At 31.8% G+C, this 21,101-nt stretch overlaps 2 protein-coding genes across 2 annotated transcripts; both read left to right on the top strand.

Annotated features, from left to right (window-relative positions):
• Positions 1-362: 362 nt before the first annotated feature.
• Positions 363-20,634, top strand: LOC110997611 (clavesin-1). Its single transcript, XM_022265854.2, has 7 exons — positions 363-469; positions 10,985-11,209; positions 11,378-11,537; positions 12,995-13,056; positions 14,053-14,246; positions 18,286-18,402; positions 18,942-20,634. The coding sequence occupies exons 2-7, from the start codon at positions 11,002-11,004 to the stop codon at positions 19,191-19,193; spliced, it is 993 nt and encodes a 330-aa protein (XP_022121546.1). The 5' UTR covers positions 363-469; positions 10,985-11,001; the 3' UTR covers positions 19,194-20,634.
• LOC123690580 lies at positions 8,996-10,167 on the top strand. Its single transcript, XM_045634229.1, has one exon. It carries the CDS (start codon positions 9,358-9,360, stop codon positions 10,096-10,098), a length of 741 nt encoding a protein of 246 aa, XP_045490185.1. The 5' UTR covers positions 8,996-9,357; the 3' UTR covers positions 10,099-10,167.
• Positions 20,635-21,101: the final 467 nt, after the last annotated feature.

Below are 21,101 nucleotides of genomic sequence, written 5' to 3'. Positions count from 1 at the left end.
CAAAGTATGGAACATTTCCCTATACTTTTTTTCGCGGCTGTTGCCTTTTCTGGAATAACTACCTAAGTACGTAATAAACTATTGTTTTTATTAAGTTTTCAATCATTCTTTCTAAGAATTCAAGTAATTAATAAAAAATAACTCGAAATGTTAAAGCTTTGTGCTTAGAAAAATATTTTGCGATTAATTTAATTATAAAAGCTTTCTATCAAGCATTGTTATTTTTGTTCTGAATATATTTTAACGTAATTTAAATGTTTGATATTTTTCATGAGTGTTATAAGTCGCATGTATTTCTTATACGCAAATGTAATACTAAAGCCTGTAATATAATATTTAAAGTTTTTCTTGCTTCACAGAGTAAAGGCAGTGCAGTGGATAGAAGACGTGTGCGCCGCCTGCGTTCAACATTATAGGTTTGTGCGTCGTCGAGTTAACTGCTTTTCGCGCGAAAGGATAACAGATACTTGTAAGTATTTTTTTATTGGATTGCGAATATTTATGCTGTGTTTAAAAATTCAATTGTGATGTCGGATATTTTATAATTTTGTTTGTGTACTATTTTGTACCCACTTGAAAATAATTACCCGCTTTAGTTTATACTTATTGCTTTTTGTTTATAACATTTTTTTTATTTATAAAGGAGCATATGTATTTATAGAAATTAATATTTTATCGATTTTGGTTCAGAATAAACACTGTTTATACTGCGAATTTACCTTAGAATTTGTTTATCAAACTTTTCAAAACATTTAAAGAAAAATAATCTATAAACATAATATCGGATTGTTCCGGTAAATAAATAAGTAATATTACAGACATTAGCTTAAAAAATCGTTATTTTCCAAATAAAGTAATTAAATTGAATGTTGCTGATTTATGTTATAAACGTATCGTTGTGTTATTGCAGGCTAAGTTTGGCATAAAAAGGCGAAACCCCGGTAGCTTATAATAACGTTTATGTTCATTGTTTGAAAAATATAATACTCTTTTAAGAAATTATATTAAAAGCCATACAATTTTGTGATTGTTTGGCACGTTGGTGTTATTCTTGTTGTTTCTGCATACATTATTAATTAAGGAAAATTTAAATTATGTAATATTTTGTGTAGCAGAACATTTTAATTATTCCAAACGATATATTTAATTATCGTAAAGCGGCGTAATAAAATTTAAAGTAAAAAAAAATAGCTCATCAATATTAATTAGGCGTTTTTATTAGAATTGTAATTAAAGGAATATATTACTAGCATTTGTCTTCTTATGTATATAGAAAAGATCCTTTTAGATCTCAGTGGTATAAAAGTAAGTAATCGCTAAATAGTGATTTAAAATAATTAAATATCTAACATCTCAAATATATAGAAATGTTTGTCTTTCTTGTAATTGTCATTTAAATTGGACACATGAAACTGCAAAATTAAGCGCAATTAATAGATTAAAATCTCCAAAGTAATGGCCTTCATAATTTCCGTAAGTTCTCATCTAACAACTTCTACAAGCTATACAACCTTTATTGTGGAACACGATATTAACAGAATTCAAATTTTTTGTTATATACTTAATATGTTCAAAAATTTTAGTATGATATTGACCATGTTAATCATTTCAAAATATATAGAAAGCTGTATTTTCATTTTGATTTATTTTTTATTAATACATACTTTACAAAAAACAATCACAATACATAGTTTTTTCGTCCACTAGGATGTTGAAAAAATTACAACTAATTTACTAATATGTTATTGAAGATCTTATTTTGTTATGTTCCATATGGAAAAGAGAAGAATCGCTCGCATCTTACTTTAAAAAAGAGTGTGCATTTATGTACACGCGTTCAACTTCTTTGGCGTATGGAAAAATAACTAAAATGCAGTAGCGATCATCGGTTAATATTAAAATTAATCAAAAAGATTTAAATATATAAATTAATAGTTAACACTATAACCGTCGTATATGAAATTGATTTAAAAACACCAAAATAATATTTATTAATTCACACTGTTTAATTGTACCTGCTAATAAAAAAAATAAAGTGTAAAAATTCACTCTCATCATTTTTCTTCATCGCGCCAAAAGATTTACAACTTCAAAAAAATCTTTACTTAACTTTTGTTATGTTTTTTTAACCTTTTTAACTTTAAAAGGTTAAGTTCTCGAAATAATATGTAAATTTTATAGAAAGATACAAACTTAATATAATATTTTAGTTCGATATAATATCTGATTTAGTGTTTATGTAATTTAAAGTTGATCTTGCAAACACATCCTCAATTATTCGAAATACCATTCTAGGTTAGGCTTTTGACAGACATATATTTACGACTCCTCATTGTACATTTAATATCGAAATTGGCTCAATGTTTCCAATGTCAATATACAGAACGGCCATACAGAATAGTTGAGGGGTTATATAATTGTGGCTCGCGATGTCAAGTGTGACAAATTACATAATGTTATGTTGAACTGTCGAACTTTAGGTTATTAGCGTTGTCAAGCAAATTATCTTCTATTTGGGACGAGTCTTTTTACCAATATTGCTATACATATAAGTATTTTTAATATTTTTAAATCTGCATAGGACAATAATTGTAGATATGATATGTCTGAGTGCATAATTTGATAAATCGAAATACACAAAAACAAAAAGCATATACAGAAAATAGTTTACACTTTTAAAGTCTTCCCAATTCTTCCAGTTCTCAAATTAAGTTGAAAGAATGAAATGAACTGGTAAAAAGCCCTTCGTCGTTCTTTTAAACCACTTCTTTGTTTTACAAAGAGTTTGTGACGAGCTGCAATCCACAATAAAGGCCATCTCCACCCTTGGTACTGTTTTCTCCTCCCATCTCTTACATTTTCACCAAAAAATCTAAGGACTTACTTTTTATTGTACAACAATTAATGAAATGTATAAACGTGTGTGCCTTGTTCTTAGAGTGATTTAAATACACAAAAACCATGCCTTAATTGATCAACTTTAATCTTTAATAATCCTGTTTGAAATTGTCAAAAATTAATGCTGATTAATTAGTAAACCAAAGCTTAATGAGGAAGTGATTTTATTTTAAGGTCAAGCAGTTTACAAAAATATTTTTAATTATTGTTCATCGGGATATTGTACAGTTTGGACTTTGATCATAATATGAAAAGGGCCCTGAGCAGTGAAAGCGATCACTAAGAGCTTACTTTAAAAAAGGTATTACTTTTGCATGATATCAAAAAAAAACTATTTATAAATCTTGTTTGAAATGTTTTACATATTTTTTTAAATTATAAAAATTCTACTAAATTGTTTATCGACTATTGTTTGTAAGCTCAAAAAAATTGTTTTACAAACAAATTTTAGCTGATTCATTTAATAAATCCATTCATTAAATTATAACCCCGTTAAATTTTAACTCGCTCGCGTTATTTTAAACTACAGGAAAACCCCCCAAAAGTGTGTGTGTCTTTGCCCATATGAAACGGTTTTAAAACATAAAAATCCAATCCAATTTTAGCGGTAACACGCCATTCTGAGTTCAAATTAATCGCGTGTATATAACAACATAGAACGTTTACCAAAACCTGTTCTCACATCACCTTGGTTATCGGTTTCTCAAAGAACTTGTACTTGGTGATGACACAATGGCACTTCCAGGCCACTGATGTCATGAACCTCAATAAAGTATCGTAACACACTTATATGGGATATATAAAAAAGTTACGGAACCAAACGTGACCAAAGCACGGCCATACCACTTATTTAAAATAGCATGTAACGTCGTTAATTTTAAGCTATGAAACACATGCTGTATGGTTTCTGGTTCATCTTTTAACAATAGAGAATTTATTTTTACTCTATATTAACCTAACTTGAGTACGTCAGTTGAATATAAGCGAAATAATGTAATGTTAATTGCTATGTAACGAATGATTGCAATGTAACAGTTGAAGAGAGTGCCTAAAACAGTGCCTAAATCCGACAATTTAGGAAAACGCCGACCTTACAAAACTAAGAAAGCCTGAGTGAAAAAAATGTCTTGGCTCATACACCTAATTTATTAGTTCCGGGATATGTTTGTTGTGTATGTGTTATAGAACTCCTTATCGGGCGTAAACAACATTGATTATGTTAAATATTTTCTGACTACCAATTTCTTCCAGTAAAGAAGAGTTAAAAAAAGTTTAAACATTTAAAAAATAGAAATTGCCTTAAACGTGTAAGTTGGTATGATGGTCTTATAATTAAAGTTTTGTACTCTGAATTTAATATTTCTACGTTATCTAAATCGACGCCCGATCATAGTTAATGTATAGATTTCTGCTTGACAACCTTGATATTCCAATTGTCAAATACGAACTGTTAAGTTAGTGAAAACGTTATTACATCATATTATATAACTAAATAGATTAAGGATAATTACAGAGTCGTATACAATTTCCAAAACATAACAACCAAACAATTGTGTTCACAAACTGTGACTGGAACATGTGAATCAAATAGCTTGCGTAAAAAATTGAATTTAGAACTATTCTTGTAAATCAATGTAAAGTTTTCTTATAAAGCCTGCTTGTAAGCAAAGAATTTAACGACTCAATTCTTTTGTAAATTGCAAGTAGTATTGATTTTTAAAATGCGAAAAATTTTCCTTCATAAGCATCTTATACAAAACCCTTTCTCAGTTGAATCGAATAATTTAAAACAGCTGGATGTTCATCAATCTTGTTTAAATTTAAGTTCGCTAAGTACATACTTAAAGGACATCCTTTACATAATTCCAATACCTACGATGTGGCTATACATAGTATGCTTCTATTAATTAATTAATTTATAAGAAGTTGCTCGCCATTCTGATACATTGGTACAAGAAAAACGTAATACCATATATAATGTGTAGGCGAACACGAAGAAATAAAAAAGGATACTATATATAATTAAACTAAATCAGAGTTTCGGTCAAATTGCGATCTTCTGAAGAGACAAATGGGATGAATGGATGCGTGGAGTATAAAGGGTAAACGGAATTTAAATTTTGTTAAAAGGTTAGGAAATCAACCTGATTGTTAAACCTTACTGTCTGCCACGTTCTCCACATTCTTGTGTATACAGGAAATGCTTTAGGTCATTCGTTTTCACTCTTTAGGTTTTGTTTTCTCAATCGTTTATTTTACATTGTTTTTAGTATTACACTGATGTGTATGAAGCTGCTATCCAATGGTGGACGACTGAAAATCAGCCTTTGAACTGAAGTCTTAAATTCTCTTACTTTAATGAATTAGTATTTATCTGTCTTAATTGGTTCTATAATTACCGCACTATGAAGATTGAATTTCGAATTTCTCAGCAATAGTTAATTATTTACATTTAAGACGATCCGATAGCCTATTTTGTAACCAAACGAGTTCTTTCTCTAGTCAATATCCAAAATTCGTTCATGGCAACTGCGTGTTCCACTTTTACACGTTGTAATTTGGCAAGATTACAAATGAGGGCAATTTATGATCACGTAACCAAATAGTTTTGAATGGAACAAAGGCTAATAAAACCTACACGCTTTCATTAATAGAAGGAAAGACTTTTTTAAAGGTAATCATTTATACTAAGTGTATTTAAGAGTTTTTCAATTTTTAATCGAAGTTAAATATGTGTTTGCTGCCTTTTGCAGTAAATGAATTGTACGTTCTTTACATGTATTAATATAGTTAATTTCATTAAGGGGTTTTTATGTAATAGGAGGCTCACCTGACGTTCAGTGATACTGCCGAATATGGAGACTCATATTTCCAGAATGCTCGCAAGTGCGCAGCCGGCCTTTTCAGAAATGGCATTAAGGCATTTTGAGTAGTGTTTGTCTAGTGGCCTAAGATGGTCTAGACTGATAGCGAATTTGAATAACGTCTTGGATTTTTGAAGTGTGCAGTTACCACTTGCTTCGTATGGCAAACGTCGTTAGGAAGGATCACCTACTTCTGTAAAAAAACATAATAATTGAAGAAACGGAAGCAATCTACGGCCACGACATTTACGTAGAGGGTTAGAGCGCTACTGGATTTATTAAAATTATATTAACCTTTATTAAGAAATCATAATTTAGTTTAAACTCAGTACGTTCTAGGCACCTAAACCTTTTGAGAGAGCCTGAAAATTAGTTCCTTCATTATTATATATTTAGTTTTAATTACAGTCAAAACCGTTTGACGACTTATTTAGAACAACATACCGGTTATTTTGACCGGCTGAAGTCTATTGTATTGGATTCTTGATAACAACGTCATCGGCTGTTACGACTATCGGGTTTTACGACTAAATATGAGTAGTCCCGTCAATGTCATTATAACAGATTTGACTCTACATACATCATTATTTAAAACAAGGCTGCTATTCACACTTTAACCTAGGTCATCACCACAGGACTTAACTACTATTCTTTCTCAAGCTACAGGTAACCCTAATGAAAGATGTATAAAAATAAATATGGATAATTATTAGCGGTAATCTTTAAACATTTAATGAACAACTGTGTGATTAATGACATTACATTGACTTTGCCAATGACGCCATTCGTTCATTGGTCCTTAAAAATTTAGAGTTTTATTTTTAATTTCATAGTTATTTCAATGATATCTATCATATATCTATATGGTACGTATATGTTACTTCAATAATTTATATATTATGTTATATTTTTATGTATTATGTTATTTGTTTTGAATTGTATGTAAATAAATACCCTTTTAATTATTTATATATAACATCATTTTATCAGGCTTTTTGGATGTTTGTGCCAAAAATCATGTGTGTAACGACTCAAACTGTATATAAAAAAAATTGCGGGGTTTTTGGGAGTGATCTTGTATTTAGTTATCTTTTTGTTGAAATGAAATTTATTGACAAACAACTCCCGAGTTCTCATTGTTCTTAATTAGGAAGGACATTTTTTTGCTTATATTTTTAAATTGTGTTATGTGAAATGACGTTATGGTAAACAAAGTGGAAAATTGTGGCGGAAAGTTTATCGCCATTGATTTGAAATATAAATTCAGAATTTAATATTCAATCATAATAATATTAATAAATTGTATTAGATTTTGTTGGCGAAGCATTGGACGGCTAGGACAGATGACCTGGAAGGAAGGCGACAGGCCTACGGTGGACGTCAACAGGCTGAAACATTATGATTATAAATTCAATTATTAAGTAAGAACATGGAGAACATCGACACGAACAAATGAATTTTTAAACTACATAAGGCTTCAAAGGGAAAAGTTTTTATCAAACCGCATTCAATTAGCGATGGCTTCAATTTTATAAAGAATCGCAAATGAATTTCCTTTCATTAAAATTCATAGAAAAATGCAGCTTCTTCGCAATTCTGACTGTATTTTAAATTTCTATTTTCATTTATGTATTTTCATTAAAAAATGCTCCTGGTTTATCTTTACCGAGTATGCCAAAAGATTTATCATATATGTGGTGCTATTTTTATAAGTAGATAATAATAATCCCGCGCCACAACTTCTATAGACTCGTAGGTAATAATGTCTAATGTCTGACATATGTCATCGATTATTGGGTTCGAGACATGACCTTTTCTTCACGTAAAATTCCATTAGTGCACAGCCGAAGTCATCTTACCTTACGGATAACGGTAATACGCACATGTTTTTTTTTGTCGTTAGTCTCTGGATACGTATCTAACAAACAAAATTATGCGCATAATTTTTTATTGAGGAAAATAACTTTATTCATAAACGTATAACAACTCGAACTCGTGATTATCTTAATAAATGACGCACATAACCATTTAATGCTATTTAATATAGTTGTTATGAATGTAAGCCAATGTACGGAAAAATATGGTTTAATAATTATATTTCTAGAACCATATTATTTTAAATTTGTGGTAAAAACAAGTATTTATAATTAACAAAGTCTAGTCTAGTAGGTTTATTTTATCATAAAGGTTGTTTATAAGGTAAGGCATAGAGCCGTGCGCAGTACTAGACGGATCCCGTGATCCTGTACAATATTTATTGAACAGTCTTTTTCTGAAAAGAAAACCTGTTTTTTTGCTTTCAGAACTATCAAGTAATTGAAGCAATATTTTTATTAACTAAAAATGTCATCCGCATCACCTTGATGATTAAAGAAGTTTTAAAGGATCCGCGTCACTAGACACATTTTTGCGAACTAGTTAACTGTAGAATTGCCTCGAGTTTTTTTTTACTAGAGGATACGGAATCCAATTGTTTGAAATAAGAGCATATTCCTGCCTTAAACATCACTAAATGGGGTTTATGGGCTGTGATTATGCTCTTTTTTAGTGTCGTTTTGGCTTTAGCTTCGTCTTTAGCCTCTTTATCATTTATAAAAATAAAATTTGTTAACTCCTAGTACATCGAGTTATATACATTAATAAATTATAAGATGACAAAACTATACAAAAGCAATTAAAAACAATGTCAACCAAATAGAATGTAATTATAAAAAATAATGGATGCTTTATATAACGAACGTTGTTTGCGACACTAAGCTTCCATTAACCTTAGCAAAGGCATAGTCGAAAGCTCTTCACGTGTAATTAATTACAACTATTCACTGAGTCACTGATCGGTTTAGACACATCCAATCTTTTATGCTTGATTAAATCGCGCGTGTGATAATAACGTCGCCATTAGGTATGTATTAACAAGTCTTGAAACCAATTGCGTCATATCGCCTCTTGAAAAATTCTATAGGGTGGGTGGTGATCGAAATAGTGCATGAGAAGATGGAAGTTTTACCATTGCCGGAAACAACATTTTCCTATGTATTCTCCTCTTCTCCTTCGTATGTATACAAGTTAGTAATGTTATTGAAAAATGAAAAAACTTAGAGGAGATTAATTTATTGCAAGAAACTTTCTGTTAACTATATAAAATTAGTTTAATAGTTAAAATAATGATAATTTTCATTATAGAACTTTACATGTATGTATAGGTATTTCATCTACATGTATAGGTCAAAAATGTTTCCGTGTCTGATTGTTTCCAAAGGAAAATAAATCATACGAATTATAGACTTTCCCCATTCTTTATCAAAAATTAAATTGTCTAGTTGTACCGTTTTATCTAAAATAATTTCCTGCCTCTTTCCTGAGTGTAATTATACTGGTTTAGTTTTTATGCGCAAGAAGTTTTGTCATTCAACCACGTTACTAAATAGAGAATAAAAAACTATTTGGTATATGACACGAACAAGTTCTGATCACGCAAGCTACATTATTCATATCAATTTCTTCATTAATCATGTACATTTTCATTTAATCGAAAACTCAATAAAACGTTTGAACTGACCCAGTATTCTATTGAAAACCATTTCGCCATCTAACCATGACGCTCTTCAAACTATCCATCGTATTAATTTTAATTATAAGGGCTAAAACGCAAAACTTTACCTGCGATAGTCTCTTTAATACATCGGATAATAAAAGCTTTGTCTCATTGCCTAAACTAGAAACAATACAACGTAAAGATATAGTTACTTGTTTAGTTCACCTTGGCAAGGAGCCGTTGCCTTCTCTTGAGGCCAATTACATTTGGCACTCAATTAAAATATTTTACGGCGACGTCGCAAATATTCCAGAAAGTATACTGGCAACGTTGCAGTGGATTACACCAGCTATACCAGCTGAAGAGATCTATAATATAACGCTGGGTAGTATTGATGTTATAGAAAATTTTGGAAAGGATTATGGGCTGAGTGAAGATCAACTTACAGCTGTCGCTGATCGCGTTAGAGATGACTTCAAAGAACTGGAAGATTACACCTGCTATGACTTGGTTGCTCTGAAGCAAATCCTATGTGCTTTTAATGGAAACGAAATAGAAAGAATTCACGCTAAAGCATACAAGGCAGCGTTTGTTGAAATAGGTGAATTGAAGAGATGCAGTACCGAAGTGTTGCAGAAATTTGTTAAATTGGCAACAGACAGTTCGGCTTTTGGTCCACCGGATTACTGGGATAATGTTGTTTTGAGTTCCATCGGCGTCCTGGGAGAGTATTTGCCTAAAAAAATACAAGATAAGATTAGCAAAGCTAAAAAAGAAATGAAACGATTTTTGACGGCCTGAATTCTTTGTTGAAATTACGTTAGTTCAGTTGAGAATTGTTTTTATGAAGATGACATAATTTTCTTTTTATAAACTATCCTCAATAGCTACCGCTATTTGTATCTTTTTAAGTAAACGAGTGGTTTATGTAATATCAATATATGTATATATATATATAATGTATTAATAAACAATAATTAACATAAATAGTATAATGATTTAATTTTAGAGAATCCCATAGAACTTCTGAGTATTATAAACTCACACCATTTCCGTATTTTAATTAACCATATAAAACCACAAGATAATATTTACAACCTACTTTATGTATGTAAATTGCACTTGACTCAACAAACTTGCTGGAAAACAAGATTTCAAATACAAATTCTGCAAAGTCACTAGAAAAACAAAGAACTATTAGTTTCTTCGTGAATTCGTCTCCATTTCATTACTCCATTGAATTTGTTACGGTTGAGTTATTATAGAAACTAGTACGAAGAGCGAATCTAGGATTTTAATTAAATCAAATGGCAGAAGATCAATTGTGATTTCTACTATATAGTTATCTATTTATGAAGTGGACTCACTGTTCGCAAATTAATTCCATTTGTAAAGTTTAATTATAAGTTTCATAATGCAAGTTTATCTTATCTGATTAGTCAGAGTCTGAATGCTTTTAACATTATCTCATCCTTGAGATCATCCCCTGCTCCGCACTATATGCGCATTTAAAACTCGCTCGAAGGGTGAAGGAAAATTTCGTGAGGAATCCGACTTGCGTGTTTCATAGGAGGCTGATCAACTTCTTGCCTATTAGGTTGACATATGATCATGAAACAGAGAAATCTGAGTCTAAAAGATCTAAAAAGATAGTCGCGCCACTAATTTATTTTACTTATTTATATAGAATCTGAAGTCAGCAAGATGACGACGGCAAGCGTCTTGCTCACTGTATCGACAAATTGGGGCTCAAATGATCATTGTGAAAAAGACGGGATTGTACGAAAAGTGAGGAATACGGCTGAAGTAGCTGCGAGTGAGCTAAGAGAGTCTCCGGCTACGAAGGAACAGGCTCTCTTTAATATGAGAGAATGGATTCAGAAGAATCCAGATATAAGAAACGTAAGACAAGGTACGTAATTGACTTTCTGAAAACTTATTTATAACTCGGTATAACTGATACATTTTATTAATCTATGCGAAATAATAATTAATTATGTATCAAAATCTAGTACTTGACTCAGATTCCAGTCTACCAGGTCTAATATTTAGACTCTTTGAAAAGTATTTTTTTTTTCAGATGATACGTTTTTATTACGATTTCTCCGACACAAGAAGTTCAGCGTGCCAATGGCCCAGCAGACACTACTTAAGTACTTAAACCTGCGAAAATTCTACAGCAACTGTATGGTAAACCTGGACTGTCAAGATCCGAACCTGAAGGAAATTATTAGCAGCGGGTATGTGACGTTAAATATATCTGTCTCTTTTAATTTAAACTTAAACACAATTTAATAGAAAGAGACGAACACAAATTAATTAAGCGAGTGCTAGTAGAGTTTACCTTTGGACTACTTGATAGTGAAAATACCCTCTTACGAATAGTTTGTTTCTTCCGTATGTTGCAAATATTTGCTTTATTTTATTTTACGAAATAGACAAAAAATATTAGTTTGGAATGGATGTCATATTTTGCAACCAATGTTGTTTATTTTTTATGCAACCAATTCGCTAATATGTATTCTCAACTTTATTTACTAAAAAAATATTCCCCCAAAAATAGTTATGATATGCGAGAAATAATAAGAATTTTCTATGAAAACTATCAAATAAATTTTATTTGAAAATGTTGATTATAATTAAGATAGTTGTTATCCTTAAATGAGTTCTAATAAGCTTCCGTCGTAATTCCCTTCATATGATCCGTTCTAAGATATGTAAATTAAACTTCCTTTCCTTAAAGGCCGAACAAATTTCAATCAATTATACATGCGATCATAGGAAATTCATATTTTAAAGGCGGACAATAATAAATACGGTAAATAATGGGCACACGTATTACACTCTTGATATGTGTATATGTCACGATTTAGTATATGATCCTGGGTTCAATATTCTGGAATCTATAGGGATAGATATGAAACTGTCTTCCCACACTGTAATGTACCGAATTATGTTAGTAAGTACCAGCCCTGTTAGCAAGTTGCGGAAAATCTATGTATACAAATAAAAAAAACCCTTATATTTTTTTTATATTCTCAAAAGTACATTATATCCAGTCTAATCATAGAAAGTTCAGTGTCGTTGACCTCGATCTTGCGAAAAATTTAAATCCACTAACATAGTTACAAAATATGGCGTACGTATTATGAAATGAGGTTATATATTCTTTATGGTACATATCAGACTGGTTATTCGAAAGCCCCCACGTGGGCCTTGAACTTTGCTGTTATATAATTCACTTTTCTCACAGGCTGTTTAAGAAATTAAATTATGAAAGTATTTGTTTATCGTGTTGATGAAACTGAGTGTCATTCCCTTAATAATAAGGCTTATATGACTCAGTATTGAATTCATTATAAACACAGTCTATTCACACTTATTGACATTATTGTCTATGACTTACAAAGTTGGTGTAAATTAACTATTGGTGGCGATCCTGTTGCAATTATATTTTATGGAGAATATGTTTTGAGTAAAATTTAGATGTTGATTATGCTCTCGACGCGTGTGACATTTGGAATTCATACCTAAAGTAACCGCTCCTTAAGTGTTGGTAAACGTTAACTATAGACAAATGAAAACTAAATATTTCTTTTAGGTCCTAATCATTCCTCATAGACTAATAATTAAGATTCGTAGCATATTTCATAGATAATTTTCTGTGAATATAAAAAAAAATGTTTCTTCATTTTAGGTACATTGCTGTTTCACCAGTTCGTGACAGCTTGGGTCGGAGAGTCATAGTGTATAATATGAGTAAGTAATCAAATTACGTAATCACTGTCGTTCACACATATATCAAAATTAGTATGTTATTGAAACACTATTTGTATTCACCTTGTGGAACCAGCTGCCCACTGTAGTATTTCCGAACCAATTCGACTTAGTGTCCTTCAAGAAAAGAACGTACAAATTCTTAAAAGGCCGACAACGCACTCGCGAGTCCTCTAGCATCGAGAGTGTCCATGGGCGGCGCTATCACTTTACATCAGATGAGCCTTCTGCCCATTTGTCAACTGTTCTATAAAAAAAGAGTTATAAAAAATTGTAAAAAAAATTTTATCAAACTACGTCGACGACTACTAAGTCGACGAAATAGCTTTTTTTTAAACCACAAAATAATACTAAACTGAACGAACAAACTATGCACTTTGTTTGTCCCAATTTATTCTCAATGTACGAACAATCCTTTTTGTTGTTATGAAGGAAGTATCAGTCTGAAGGTGACCTTTATAATAACTTACGTTTCACTAATCGCGTGAATACGTAAAAAATAAGAGATTTAATTGTAAATATTATTTTAATTTGAGTTATTAACTGAACGTTATATTATGATAACCTTGTTTTGTATGAGTTATAAACGTTGCTTGCGATGCGATGGCAATGACTTTGACATGTGCGATTTCTTAGTGTAGATATATAGATAGATGGTTTTGCGAATTCTTGCATGACATATTGTTTGGCTCTAGGGTCTTTCTTCTTCAGGTTTTTACTGCTAAGTTTGATAATAACAACTTCAATTGCTAGGCATATTGTGCTAGTAAAGTTCTACGTTTAAAGATCCTGGGTGTATTTATCCTAAAAACCTTATATAGATATCTAATCAAACAGGCCAACGATGGTGATTGTGATGATGATGAACATCACGTGACCCAAGCCAATCAGTGTTAGTCTTGCCTTACTACCAATAACTCGTGTTTCTCTTCAAATCACTATCACATCAAAAACCAGTAAATGTAAACTTTGTCGTAGGCAAATTCAATATAAGCAAGTTCACATGCTGGGATATGGTGCGCGCGCATATTGTGATCTACGAGACATTGATGGAAGACCAGACGGATCAGGTCCATGGCTTCGTGCATGTTGGCGATGGTATGGGATCCAGTAAGACACACGTCACAGCTTGGAACCCTGTAGACTTCGCTCGGCTCATTAAGTGGGGAGAGGTAAGAACTTTACGAATATGTTTGAATCTAATATATCATGTAAGCTGTATGCAGCATGGTTTGGCGCCTGTCGGTATCTAGAACCGTGGCTAGTATTAGATAAGAAATGCTGACAGTGTTAAAAATCCACTGCCACTGGGTTTTAATTAAATAGTTTTGCCTTCTATATATTAATTTTTAATTGTAATTATTACTCAAACATATATTGAAAAGAGCATATATATTCACTTTTTATAATATACACGGTGTATATATAGTGTATGTGTAATGTATATGCAGCCAGCATTGCCGGTTAGTTAAGCCGAGCCTCGGTATATACAAAAGCAAAGCTTTGCAATCGTTATTTTTACATTTACATTCTTTACGTGTACAAATGTATATTTTTAGAGATTATTCCGAGAAATAGTACCTTATCGCATTAGATTAAAATCTAAATCTGTGCACTAACGTTCGTACAGAATTCATCTGTTAAAGAGGTTCTTTGTTCTTATAAACTTCATAACAGAATTTTTCTTTGTTCACTTTAAACGCTAGCATAGACTTCAGAATAAAAGAAACATAAGCTCTCAAGGTAAGATAAGTAAAGTTCATTAGCACCTACGAGCTGGGTATATCATTTATTTTTGTATCCTTTGACTAACCTGAAACAATACCATCAAGACACAAACACTTTGTCATAGTCCCAATATTGGTGTATTGATAAATTTACATTATTCAAGTCCACGAAAAAGACGTACAAATATTTCCTCATATAATTAAGTGTAAATTGAGACTTTCAAGTAGCATGAGAATCATAATCCAATACATTTTTGACTTACGGGATTTAATTATACGCCCAGTTTTAATTTGTGAAGCTTGGACGCTAACCATAAAAGAGGAGCAGAAATGTTGGTGGCGCACCACAAAATAATTCAAATTCAAAAAATCATCTATTCATGGAGGTAACATAATGTACTCAACAGAAATATACATTGAATGTTTCTAATTTTACATTTACTGCCAGTTCTCAAATCAAAGACGTAGAACGGAAGAGAAGAACTGGCAATAAACTCTCCGCCACTCTTTTTAATCGCCAAGTATTTTTCTTTTACACAACGTTACACCATGTTCCATATCACATGTTAAGTAATAAAGAGTAATAAAATAAATTAAAAACATTGCATTACATAATAATATGTATTGCGTAAAATCTAGCCAACAAGGTCCCTCCTTGTTGGCTGACGGGTAGCGCAGTCCAACATAAGCGAATACAGACCCATCGAATACAATTTTTGGGGCACCTTGAGCGAGAGGTTCAGGATCAATAGAGTGGCTGTGGACGTACAGCAGCTAAAAGTCAGTAATTGGCAGGAGGTAGCACTGTAGAGGAAGTGCTGGAAGTTTCTCGTTTTCGAGAACAAGACACTCTTTGGGTAGCAGAGCCACCGGAGTGAATTAGTGGAGTTAGCATGAGAGCTTAAATTCGTTTTTAAATCTGACCATCTTCTCACATACCCTGCGTTACAGACCAATCGTTGCGCTTTGGTGTTTAACAATCGATAAACATAATGCTATACTTTTATAAGCCCTTCACACACTAGTAAAGTGAAAACGATGGAAAATCTAAGCAATAATTATATGAATCAAGCAATTATTCGAATCAATTGCACACGCGTCGTAATTGCAATCAACATCTCCGCTAATTCCCTTAATAACGAGTTTAATCTCCGTCAAAACAATTGTAGTGGAAAATAACTAAACCAGTTTCACTATAAGGCTTTACTTACAATTTACGCGCACCAGCTCTTGGGGAACCAGTTATAACCAATAGAGATAGTTTTGATTCCCAGAGGCCTTTCAGGATTTCTTCCATCGATTCCTTTCAGTATTCAAAGGCCACTTGATCTTGCCTTCTGAATGGACATGGCAAAATAAATGGACATACATACAATGTAGAGTCAAAGGCAGAGTTAGACTAATGTCTAAATAACTTTAACTGTTAATAGCCGAGAACTATTTGACAGTTGAGAGTACTAGTTTGCTCTTGACGCACCATCGAACTCCTCTCGTATGTCAAATTAATATGCATTAAAAACGGAATAAGAATTAGGTGAAAAACCTCTAAATTAAAAAAAACTTGTAAAAATTAATATTTAAAGTGTAAAATTTTTATTATTCATTGTAAAATTGATGTTCATCGTTATATATTTTAGGATAGATTGATTTGAACTTATACTATACAAAATGCATTAAATGATAATATGAAACTATGATAATGTCTGTGTTTTAGTTCATTAGCGTCGTTCGCAATTACGTAATAAACGCAACCAATTTCATTATATTTTTCGTTAAATAAATTTATTTAATAATGTGTTTTAACTTTTATAACGATTCAATAATCTCAAATGAAGTCCATATTAAAAACGTCTTAGTCATTTTTATTGCGTAACATCTATTGGTAACTCGTGGTATGTACATGTTTTTTATATGGATCTTTTTTACACAAACTGACGTTGCGAAGTTATATAGCGTATCGCGTCTTACTTGGACGTTATTAAAATAACATTTAGTAAGCAGTTGTTAATTTCGTATGAATATTTAATAGTGTTTAGTAGTTTTAATTTCATTTCCTCTATTCGTATAAAGATTAATACAATAAGATAGAATTAATGTCGCAAATCTTTAGATAACAGGATTTACAATAACTTGTTTAGTAGGTAGATTGAATTTCACGAAGAGGAAAATACGAATAATATTTTTTTCATTACTAACAAGGCAGCTTTGAACAATTATAGAAATAACTCAGTTTATACTTAGTCATAGTCTTAATATCTTTATTCATTTAGGTAAACATGTACACTTATGAACGTCAAGAAAAACAAATTAAATTAATCGTAAATTTACATTTACCACCAGTTCGCAAGTCAAGGGCGTAGAGCGGGTAAGATAAGACTTTTGTGAAGAAGTTATTAATTTAGTATTAATTTTAATACTTTACTTACGCAAATTTTATCAAGAATAAATGCTCGTTAGCCAAAACGACTCGTAACACTGCTAAACACAATCACAATTTTATCAATTAAAAATTTAAACAACAAACATTAAAAATATTGCTTTAACTCCTAAGCCTATAAGTCGTAGAAGGTCTCTAACAACATCTCGAGCTCCAAGAGTCTTCCGCTGTCTTCGCCGTATTCTGGGTCTGGAAGATCCCTAACCAGCAACTTTGGTAGCGCTCCCAGAAACCTCGAATAGCCAGATCAGAACAATGAACATGGATAGAACCAGTCCGAAAAGGATCCAATTATATCAGTAAGCAACCCGCAAGAAAACCGGAAGCGTGGCCGTCTCAAACAAACTGGGACTCCTACAGTAGTAGATGAGGCAAAGAGAGCCGGGAAGACTTGGAGCATGGTGAAAAACAAGGCTCAAGACCGAACGCGATGAAGGCTCACTGTAAAGACCCTATGACCATCTAGGTTTATCCCCCGTATACGATGCAATTAGACTATACCTATGGAACTGTGACCTAATCTTTTTAGAAAAATAATAGGTATCGATAGCCGCAGAAGTCTGATCGCCTCCATGTTATTAAGCAATTTTCATGTAAACAGTCAAAAGCAAGCAGATTTGTACGTAAAACCACTAAGAATATATACGTTATGTATTTCTATAATAAACTATCTGCCCCGCGAACTTCTTTTCGCCGTAATATTAAAATCTATTTAAACCTTTTGACAATTTTTCTCTCAAAAATTCGATTGGTCTTCGAGTTTTGAGCATAGCAATATATTTTTCGGATCATTTTTATTTATATATAGCAGACCCAAATATGCACTAAGAACTATTTAATAACAATATTTCTTATTTGTATTAATATGTGTATAAATCAACTTTGATACATTAAAATAAAACGCATTAACTATGTGCTTTAAGCCAAATTTTTACCCTGTAACTTGAAGACAATAATGAACTAAACACAAAAAACCTCCTTCGTAAATCTAGTTTATTAAAAAATTCTAATGAAACACCTATAATAATTTTGTTAATTTTCTTCCAGCAATCCTTCCCAATGCGCCACAAAGGTTTCCAGCTGTTCAATGTTCCATCAGCTCTTAAATACATTATTGATTTTGCTGCGAGCAAAGTGTCTCCTAAGATAGGCGAGCGTTTACGTGTAAGTAATATATATCAGTTATAGTATAAAGTATGTCTGAAAGTCTCTTAACCTTAATAGACACATTGTATTGATGTTTTCATAGATGAGTCTTCAGCTTTCGATCGACATGAAGGAATATGGTTCCTGAAACTCAAAGCTCATGTCGATTTCCTCATGATTTGTTCCGTTAAGACAAAAATCTCTAGGTACCGAGGATTGAACGCAGCACCCCAAGGATAATCGCAGTATTAGATTTTACCACAACACTAAAATTGTTTTAGTTTATTTATTTATAAGTAATCTTTATATCTAGTACGTCATACATTGTTAAAAGATAATACTTAAATAATACTAAGCCAAAACAGAATACTTTCAATAAACAAAATATGCGAACCCAGAAAACATTACAACATAGATAGTGGAGTATTTTTATTTACTGTGGATCGTAAATGTATTAAAAGCAAACTAGAATTTAATAAATTTTATTTAGGTTTTTAAAAATTATATGTATGTAACTTTTAACTCAAATTCAAAATCCTTTAACTCTATACTTTCAGCTCCATTCAACAAGCAAGACGCTATACAAAGAAATGGATATCACTTGTCTACCTACAAACTTTGGCGGCAAGATTCCTCTACAAGAAATGATTGACTTCACTCATAAACTTCTTGAAGAGAAGCGGCAAGTTCTTCTTGCCCTCGACGACATGGAGATCTTAAGTACGAGAGGAATTTTATCTTCAAGAAATACCAGTTCATCCCCCCAAGGGTCTATAGAAGGCAGTTTTAGGAAGCTAGAAATTGATTAATGGCATTTATATATTAATTTTGGTTAAGATTTGAGATGTGATTAGTTTTAAGGTAGGGCTAGTATGTACCTTACGAGTTTGATATATAGTCTTGCTGTAACTTAGTAGTAAGTAGCCTCCATGAAAACACGTAGTTTCAATCGGTGGTTTATATAAAAATCGCTGCGTCTCGAAAATTCCTTAAATGTGTTTGTGAACATAAAGGAAGGTTTTAATTTTTAGTATGAGAGATGAAATCAACTTTCAAAATAAATCCTATGGATTTATTACACTACTGAAAAACAGTGAATGACAATAATTTACAATTTATTAAATCTATCTTGGTATAAAAATTTAAATTTGCTATTGAAGTTCCATAGTAAGCCTTACTTGGTTGTGATGTCCAAACATTCCGACAAGATATCACACATAACAGATTGTACATACAGTATTATCTATGAATTTTTTTGAATATAGAAATTAACTATTACAAAGAAACCTCAAAATGGCGTCTATGTTAGATTTCATTTTTCAATTCAAAAGAAAGGGATACAAATATTGTGGCCACATCTTACAAGTCTCTTTTACACCAACATTTTTAAGTGGTTCTCGTAACGAGAGATTTAACAATATATCATAGTAAATTTTACATTCAAATCAATAAAGTTGTGATTTTATTTTTAATTTTCGTGCATGGTACTCGTATATCTAAATTAATGTGACTAAATTAAATCAATCTGGTACTGTTTGTGTCAATTATTTTGTTAGTTTCGAATTTATATTCATTAAACTTGCATAGGAACACTACGCTTATGTGTTTTACACTCCGATTAATTAAGAATATCAATCAAAAGAGTCGTAGTTCAAATTATTAACGTAGTTTAGTGTAAACCAGTGGTGTAGCAAAGGGGGGAATGTCGCACCAGGTGTCACCAAAGTACAAATGAAAAAATAAATCGCTAGCATAATATTTTCTTTTTCAAGGATTCCTCCACTAGCACTAGCTTAGCTCTATGTAGAATTCGGGGAATCCCGCAAAAGAGCCTGACGCTGTCTTGGGATATTCCCCGTCCCATGCTCGCTCTCTTTTAATAAATAATCCATGTCGTTTATGATATAAAATTTCTTTCTTTTTACTTTCGATGGGGTGATACCACCAACTTTCTCACGGGGTGCCATACAAGGTAGCTACGCCACTGGTATAAACGGGTGTTAAAACGCTTCGAGAAAGCTACAGGTGGTGCATTACGAAGAAAGCTGGCCGCTGTTGTTTGCTGAAAAAAAATATGTAGCCTATACGTCATGTTTATAAAAGTCTCAGGATTACCGGGAAAAAGATTAGTTATTCAAGGAAAAGGTCTTGGATTTTGTTCTTTGGTTGAGTCTTTAAGTGTTAATTTAAGGAAATTTAAACTCCCTTGCCTTGTATAAAGTGATGTATAAATAAAAGGTATTAATTCTCGTTTGGAAATTTATTAATTTTATCCCGAAATATTTTTTAGGAATGGCGGCTTCGTTTGTTCTAGGAAACATGTTCCTGACATGGTAAACTCGTTAAATCATAAGGAAGCTGTCAAAGGGGTCAAATACTTTCACAGCATGTGGACATAATTGTCAGCTTACTATGTTAGTGATTCTAAACCCAGTATTAGGTAATTCCAATTTGGGACATCGGATAATAAAACGCATCGACCATCGGATTAGGTTTCGTCATCGACTTGTAATTTGCCAATTATTGATTTATTACAATTAATCATTTAAAGACTAGCGGAGATATTTTAATCGTTTATATTCGCAATTTAAATTCGTTATTACACAGGTTTACTGCAGTAATCACCGGTTATATTTGGCAAGACAATTAGTCACAGTTTGAACTGCAGTGAAATTCAAATACAACATTCATTTATTTACATAAATTATATAGAAACA

The sequence above is a fragment of the Pieris rapae genome, chromosome Z (assembly GCF_905147795.1).
Source record: "Pieris rapae chromosome Z, ilPieRapa1.1, whole genome shotgun sequence".
NCBI classification, from domain to species: Eukaryota; Metazoa; Arthropoda; class Insecta; order Lepidoptera; family Pieridae; genus Pieris; species Pieris rapae.
This window is presented reverse-complemented; position numbering and strand designations above follow the sequence as displayed.

What these genes read in the sequence shown, in the direction of transcription:
- LOC110997611 (XM_022265854.2), top strand. Translation starts at nt 11,002, where the DNA reads ATGACGACGGCAAGCGTCTTGCTCACTGTATCGACAAATTGGGGCTCA. An exon ending in TATAAGAAACGTAAGACAAG is followed by an intron (nt 11,210 to 11,377) that starts GTACGTAATTGA and finishes TTTTTTTTTCAG; the next exon opens with ATGATACGTTTTTATTACGA. An exon ending in AGTCATAGTGTATAATATGA is followed by an intron (nt 13,057 to 14,052) that starts GTAAGTAATCAA and finishes ACTTTGTCGTAG; the next exon opens with GCAAATTCAATATAAGCAAG.
- LOC123690580 (XM_045634229.1), top strand. Translation starts at nt 9,358, where the DNA reads ATGACGCTCTTCAAACTATCCATCGTATTAATTTTAATTATAAGGGCT.